Below are 7,526 nucleotides of genomic sequence, written 5' to 3' on the forward strand. Positions count from 1 at the left end.
GGATAACAGAGGGCTGGGAAACACCTGCACGGTGACCAATCACAGACACTGAGAAATGGAGGCACAGAACGAGGGAATGAGACAAAGGCACCAATCAAGAAGTGTGATCTCAGTAGTTTGTAGAGTCTGGAAAAGTGTGTGTAATGTAAACAAGAAACAGCTTCTGCTTGGTTGTCTTGGTCAGTCGTTCAGGGGTCCTGGATTTCCTGCAATACTTGAGGGGTCCCCATGTTTGGTGGACAGGGAGTGCCCCCTTTCTCCGAAACAGCCCTTGGCTAATCAGAGAGCACCGAGGTGATGACTTCCAAGTGTTCAGGCAGACACACTGTACACAGAGCTTTCAAAGATGCTTAACCAATCAGAACTCAGTTTGATTCTGACTCATGAGATGCCAAGGAGACACGCAGAGCCCAGAGCCCCCCTAAAATTTCCAGCCAATCAGAGCTTTTCTCGCTGATGACTCCCCAGGTGTCAGGCAGACCCGCAGCACGTGGCGCTCCCCTCCCAGACTTCATCTGCATCACCACCTCGCTCCCAATGCCCCCCGAAAGCCTAATTTGGGGAGGAGGGAGTGCCCAGACTGGGCCCCCTGCGCTGTCCCGGCGGCGGCCTGGCCCTGCCCGGGCACAGCTGATGCCGCCCGCCCGCGCTCCGCACTAGTCTGGACTGGTGCTCCCGGTGCTGCGCGGGGTGGGCTCGCTTTGGGGACCCCTCCCCGGGCACAGCGTGACTGCTTTGGGGCTGTCGGCACCGCCCGGCACTGGGGATGGGGCGCGTGGGGGCAGCTGGTGGCACTGGTGGTGCTGGGAGCCCCGCGGAGGGGGAAGGAGAGCGGGAACTGGGAGAGGGGAGGAGGGGAGGGCAGGACTTGGGATCTCAAATTTAGCGAAAGGAGGGATTGGATGCCTAAAGTGAACAGGAACGGGCTGGGACCCCAAAAACACCAATCACGGCTGAGGGGAATTGACGTCTGGGGAGACGATGGGAAAGGGAAGAAGAGGTGCCAAAAGATGGAGCCGGGATCCTCTGATACCGAAATTGGCTGGAATAAACTTTCTAACACAATTTGAAGCATCAAAAAAAAGAGGCAGTCTTTATCTGTGCAGGGCACAGAGGAGATATCTCTTATCTAATACATAAACATCACTTTCCCATAACTATTTTGCATGCCTCCTCCTCCTGGAAGGCCTTATATGGTCCTGAAGGGTCAGCTAAAGTGGTCTTTGGTAGTATTCAGTGAATGCTTCAATATAAAAGGTGACCTTGCCTTGAACTTTTTCTTTGAGCATGCGCTGTTGTTTCTTCATTACATGACTTGCAAAAAAAAACCAACCCTGTAGTCCTTTCTATCTGTTTCTCCACTGGTTCAACTTATGCTTATCATCTTGTGTAAATACTTTAACGTTCTTTTATCTTATTTGCTAGTTAGTCTTTAAGCTCTATTCCGCAACTTTAGGGGAACTGAGAATTTCTATTCTCTGTGTTATTTATCAGGACCACCCCACAGCATAGCCCTGCTCTGGGGCGTCAGCGCCTGCCCAGCATTGGGGATGGGGCGTGTGGGCGGAGCTGGGTGCCATATTGGTGGCACTGGTGGTGCTGGGAGCCTGCGCTCCGTGGGGTGAGCAAGGGGCATGGGAGGGGGAGAGAGGGGGGAAGAGAGCTTGGGACTCCCAGCTGAGCAAAAGGGGAGGTGAGATGTCCAAACTGAACAGGATGGGGCTGAGACTCCCAAAACCAAGCACGGGGGAAGTGGGTTGAGGACTCAGGGGACGATGGGAAAGGGAGGAAAAGAGGGGGGTGGGATCCCTAAACAGAGGGGGAGGGGGATGGGACACACAAGCTGAGTTTGGAGAGGTCAGTGGGTTGGGGGGAATGATGGAAAAGAAGGCGAAGAGGGAGGGAAAAGGTGAAGCTGGAATGGAAGAAGGGCAGTTCCATGGGTGTCCACCCTTATCGCTCAGCAATTAAACCCTGGAATGAATCCCTGGGGCTCAGGGTGGGGGGCGAAGGTGCAGATCTGCACTGAGGGGATTCCTCTCTGCGTCTATTCCCGGTGAGGTTCCCCCCCACCCATCAGCCAGTGCTATGGCGCTGTGGGGCAGAGGGGATGGGAAAAGCCGGGAAGAGGAGGAGAGAGAGAGAGAAGGAGGAGGAGCGGGAAGAAGAGGAGCATGAAAAGGAGCAGAAGGAGAAGCGGGAGGGATACTGTTCACTGTGTCCATAGCCCCCCCGGCCCCAAGAGCATTGCACCCCCTACATCCCTCAGGTGACCGGAGAGGGGGAGTTTAACCCAAGTATATTAGGGGGTCTCTGGTAGGGATTTTTTTGGAGGGTGTTTGGAGCTTGCAGATTCTGGAATCAAGCCCCAAGTATCTTTGCATTTCCGTGGCAGGTTTTCTTGGGGGGATGGAGGTGTGTTTGAAACTTGCAGAACTCCAGAGATGAGCCTTGAATGCCCCTTCTGGGGCATTGTGGGGGGGTCCATGTCGCGATTGCCCAGTAGTGGCGGGGCAGGACATCAGTTATGGGAATCACCGGGAGAACCAGGGGAGTGTAACATGGAACCCCCGGAGTGGGGAAAGTGGAAGGGGGTGATACCGGAGTTGGAGGACCCCCAGCAGCCTGGAGGGGTGGGGGAATACAGAGATGAGGGAGGGTCAGGACGCCCGACCCTGAAAGGGGTAGGAGGGAGTGTGAGGAGCCTGAAGAGGGCGACCCTGAGACGACCTGAGAGTTGAAGCAGAATCGAGGGAAAAAGAAACTCGGAACTCCCCAGGATCACTAAACTGGACTCCAGAGAGGGGAGGTCACCAGGATCCATGGAGACCCCAGAAATCGAAAGGAAGGAGACCAGCTAGGGGGATCTCCTGGGAAGAGTTTTTTGGATTGATCCAGGGGGATGTGGAGCAGCATGAAGGGACTGTTATCCCCATCCAGTTCTCTTGCACCACTGGGAAGGAACTGGGGATAAAATGAAGCCTGGGAAGGAGGGAGGGGTGGGGGAAATGATTTTTACTAGCATGTACTTTAATTCTCATTCCTTTGTTGTGGTTTGACTGGACATAAATTCAAATAATTTTCCCCAAGCCAGCTCTGTCGTGCCCATGGCAGTGCCAGGGGAGTGCACTCTCTCTGTCCTGATCCAAGCATGAACCATTCTTTGGGTGTTCTCTGTCCTGTCTGGGGCAGAAAGGCACTGCCCGGAGCAGCCTTGGTGGCATCAGGTACCCAGCCAAACCATTACATGTGGCACACTGGGAATGTTAAACATAAAGCTTAAAGCAAACAAGAGTTTCTGGAGGGTATTCTCCACCCCTTTACCTTTCCTGGGAGCCATAGGGCAACATGCTAGGCGCAACAGCCAAACTGCTGGAGCACAGCCAAGTGCTCAGACTGTGACTGTGAACTCTTTGCCCTCATTTCCAGTGTGTGATGATACTTAAGCAGCCTCAGGAATCTGTTTCCAGTCTCCATGAGCTCATATTTACACAGCCCCAGGAATTTAGTTCAGTTTCCATGAGCTTGGCTATGAGGCTGAGTTCTGGAAAAGCATCTTCTCTATGTAAAACTCAGGGCTGATTGAGTTGGCACTGGCTGGAAAGATGCCAGGGATGGGATGGAGCTGATCACTCAGATCATGGCTTCATCTTTAGGGGGATTGAAATAACCAGCTGATGAAATAAATGTAGCAAATTAAAGAGAGAGGGGAATAAAACCCCAAACTCATTACTTTACAGCTCGTTTTATTGAAGCTTTTGCCACCATGGGGTTGTTTTGAGTGTCTGGATATGTTTTTTAGGTGAGTTCTAATTTTTGCTGCCTTGTAAATGGTTTTCAGTGATTTTATTGGCTTTTTTCAGCCCCTTCTAGCTCTTGCAGCAGTGCTTTTGTGGTGGGTTAGGATTTGGGGGCCCTCAGACCCCCTTGATGCAAACTCAGGTGAACAAAGCCACCCTGAGCAGACAAGGTGTGTTGTCCCTGCACTGCTGCAGGAGAGACCCCCAGCACCACTTCTGCCCTCCCCAGCAATGCTCCCTCTTGCCCCTTTGCAGGTATGATGGGGGAGAGGGAAAACCTGCATCATTCTTCTGCTTCCAAGCCCAGAGACAGTTTATTTAAACTCTTGTTCTGGAAAGGAGTTGGAGCCATTCTGTGGAGCAGAGGCTGTGCCCAGGAGTGGGAAATGGCTCTGTATGGGGAAGACTGGTAGGTTCCATTACCCCTAAATCATCCATGGCACTTGTGGCCTGTGGGTGAAGGGGCTAGGGGTGCCCCTGGGAGAGGGTTTGTGAGCTGATGCCTCCCCACTCTGCAGAATTTCCGTAGCAGCTGCTTTGATCCAAAACAGGTGTGTGATTGGGTGGGACTCAAGACATCTTGGAGAGAAGAAATGAGAGGAAAAGCTTGAAGGGAGAGAAATTTCTGTGCCTCCATCCACTTTTCCCACCTCTTCCTCCCCCACTAGTTTTTCACCCCAAAATGCCCCAAGCTGCAGCCTGGAGCAGGAAGAATTGGAGATTGGAGACAGTAACAAAATGCCACATCAGTTAAACCAAAATTCAAGCATTTGGAGGGGAAAAAAAATCCTTTTGGATGTCTTACCTTTGTAGACACAGGCAGGTGGTTCTCATATGGAAAATATTTACCTAGGGGAAGTACCAGGTGCAGGGGCTGCTAATAATTGAATTTACAGTGATGACAAAAACATCTGCTGGGCATTGATGTGTGTGATTTATATAGTTGTAATAAATATAGAAACACTCTTCAGTTGCCAGTGACTTGACAGCAGCATCCACAGGGATTTCCAGTCTGTGTCAGTCAACTCTTGTTCTGTTTCTCTGATTTTTTTTTCCATATAAATATTCAGCAAATTGTTCCTGTGGGACCAGCTTTGCTTTGCTGAGGAGAGCTGTGACTACCCGGGAGGTTGGGAGGATTATCAGCTTTTTGTGTTTTTATTTTAGGATCACAGGAGCATCCTAGTAAAGCCCCACAAAGGAGCAGGACCTGGTTGGGCCCTGTGAGCTTGGGGTGTTGTCCAAGATCACTTCGTGGCAGGAGGAGCTGAGGGACACTCTTGTCCCTGGAGGGTGCCCCTGTGCCCCTGGGGATGGCAGAAGTCATTTGTGAAGAAGGTACAGATGCACCATCCCCTGCCCCAGGAGCTTCACAAGCTGCCCTGCACAGGGTGGGGAATCAAGGTTGGCTCAAGTAGGGCCATCCAGCACCTTCTGGGGTCCCCTGGGTGGCCTGGAGTGGGGGCTGGGGCTGAAAACCCCTCCGGACTTGTTCAGTTCCTTGAGGCAATACCTTTTCAGGGCACCCACAGCCAGCAGGAGTTGGCTGAGGTTGAAGCAGAGCTGAAAAAAATCAAGCAAGTCCTGGTTTTTTGAAAACTGAAATTGTGTTTTCCTTCCTGCTGCAAAAATAAACCTGGCAAAGGAACAATGGTTCCTAACTGTCCTAGGAGGAAAATGTCCCAAATCAGGCCTATCCCACTCCCCACTTCTGAGTGTGAGTCAGAATTTTCTTTGTTTGCACAGGTGGAGACTCGGCTGCTGTGATGGAACTGCTGCAGCAGAGAGCAGTGGGAAGGACCAGTAAGCCCCAGTTTGGTTATGGGGATGTTGTTTCAAGATATGGCTCAGTGTGTTGGGGCAAGCTAAAATGGTCAAAGGTGTTGTGGGAGGGGGAATAAGAAATATCAAAGTGTTTGCCAGCTGAGGGTCTGGGGGATGGTGCCCATTTCATGGTGGAGGGGGGCACAGAGGTGATGCAGGGAGGTTGGAAAGCCTCAAAAATCCTTGGAAGCCGATGATAGCACTGGGATGCCCCCTGGACTGAGCTTGTGCCCTGCTGGGAGCCTCCAGTGTGTTTTGGGCTGTACTAGAAGGTGTTGAAGTGACCCATAAGGGAAATGTGAGAGCTGGGAGAACAGGGAGTGCTCTTCATGTCCTTCCCACGTGGTTTGTCCCAAGATTTCAGACTCAGATGCACCAATGACAGAAAGGTGATTATTGCGGTCACCGTGCTCACTGTGGTGCTGCTTCTCACAGTTGCCATCATCATGCTGGCAGGTGAGTGGCTGAGGGTGCAGAAACCACCCAAAAGTCTCCTTCCTGGAGAAGTCCCCCAGCATGAGTCACTTGGGCATATTGTGCTTGTTTGCAGCTAAGAAAGACCCACCCTGTCCGGCTCCCACCCTGCCCAGCTGCCTGGAGAGTGGGATTGGCTTTGGGAACAAGTGCTTTTACTTTCTGGAGGAGGAAGTGGACTGGGAAGGGAGTCAGCACTCCTGCCTCTCCCGCCAAGCCCACCTGGCCACTATCGACACCAGGGAGGAGCTGGTAAGAGAAATCCCTGAGGAGGCGGTGTGGAACAGCCTTTAGAGAGCAGATTTGGAAATTACAGGAAATTGCCTGAAGAGAATAGCATGGAGGTACCTGTGATCCTTGCTTTCCCCACTTCCAGCATTTCCTCCTGCGCTATGGGAACTTCATGGAGTACTGGGTTGGTCTCTGGAGGGAAGGTTCTGGACCTTGGAAATGGCTCAATGGCTCCCTCTTCAATGCCCTGTACGTCCCATCTTCTGGAGAACAAAATTATGGCCTGGGCTGAGCTGGGGCGGGCTGGATGCAGGAAGCACAAGCAGATAAAGATCTGTTGAGGTGGGAGCAATCAAACACTACTTTCCCTGTTTGTGCCAAAGCATTCAGACACAACCCATGGATTTGTGGGATGCAGATGGTAATGGGGACCTGGGGGCATCCCTGGATGAATCCCCTGGGACCAGGAACATGAAAACCATTGAGGAGTGGAAGGTAGTTTGGGTTCTTCATGAGGACTTTGCTGGGAAGGTTGGTCCCTGCTCCTGCAGCACTCTTAATCTCTCTGGAAATGGGAATCCCTCCCATCCCAGCTGTCTCCCATGAGCTCTAACTTTGCTGTTGATCCAGGTTTGACATCCAGGGCAACGGCCACTGCACCTACACGAACTCCCACAGGATCAGCAGCGACAGGTGCTCTGAGACGAAATTCTCCATCTGCAGCCACCTGCAGAGACACCTCAGTGAAGTCCAGAAGGATACAGAAATCCTGAATTCCACCTGAAACCTCCCTCTTAACAGAGATCCACCACCAACTGGTGTTAACCCCACACAATGTGGTACTGAGTCTCTGTTGTTTGTATTTGTTTAAATTTTAGCTGGCAAACAACTTGCAGGTTGGGATGAGTCTGTTTGCTGAAACTCTGTCCATTTGCTAAAGTGACGACCAATGATTGTGCAAAAAAAAAAAAAAAAAATCAATCAAAACTTGCACTCTGGAGCAGATGATAAAGAGGCAAACTTGGAAGGAGTTGCACGGGAGAAGTTATGGAGGACTAACCCCATGGAAGGGACCCCACCCTAGAGCAGGGCAAGAACTCCTCTCCCTGTTGGGGAAGCAGCAGTATGAAGTGACCATAACCCCCCTCCCATTGTTCCTGCACCAGTGGTGGGGAGGAGGGGGGGGAGTTGGGGATA

The 7,526-nt window shown here is 51.8% G+C and overlaps 1 protein-coding gene across 5 annotated transcripts; it reads left to right on the plus strand.

The window, feature by feature from the left end:
* Window positions 1-1,466: 1,466 nt before the first annotated feature.
* LOC119696525 (C-type lectin domain family 2 member D-like) lies at window positions 1,467-7,322 on the plus strand. Of its 5 annotated transcripts, none has more exons than XM_038126274.1 (8): window positions 1,535-1,621; window positions 3,741-3,802; window positions 4,968-5,138; window positions 5,547-5,603; window positions 5,982-6,080; window positions 6,175-6,350; window positions 6,475-6,578; window positions 6,960-7,322. In XM_038126274.1, the coding sequence occupies exons 3-8, from the start codon at window positions 5,114-5,116 to the stop codon at window positions 7,111-7,113; spliced, it is 615 nt and encodes a 204-aa protein (XP_037982202.1). In that variant the 5' UTR covers window positions 1,535-1,621; window positions 3,741-3,802; window positions 4,968-5,113; the 3' UTR covers window positions 7,114-7,322. The 5 variants fall into 5 exon arrangements, 4 of the variants coding, with proteins under 4 accessions (XP_037982201.1, XP_037982202.1, XP_037982204.1 ...); XM_038126275.1 differs by lacking the exon at window positions 1,535-1,621 and adding an exon at window positions 4,056-4,209; XR_005255618.1 differs by lacking the exon at window positions 3,741-3,802 and having other exon boundaries at window positions 1,467-1,621; window positions 6,475-6,671; window positions 6,960-7,100.
* Window positions 7,323-7,526: the final 204 nt, after the last annotated feature.

Source organism: Motacilla alba, unplaced genomic scaffold (assembly GCF_015832195.1).
Source record: "Motacilla alba alba isolate MOTALB_02 unplaced genomic scaffold, Motacilla_alba_V1.0_pri HiC_scaffold_31, whole genome shotgun sequence".
Classification (NCBI taxonomy): Eukaryota; Metazoa; Chordata; class Aves; order Passeriformes; family Motacillidae; genus Motacilla; species Motacilla alba.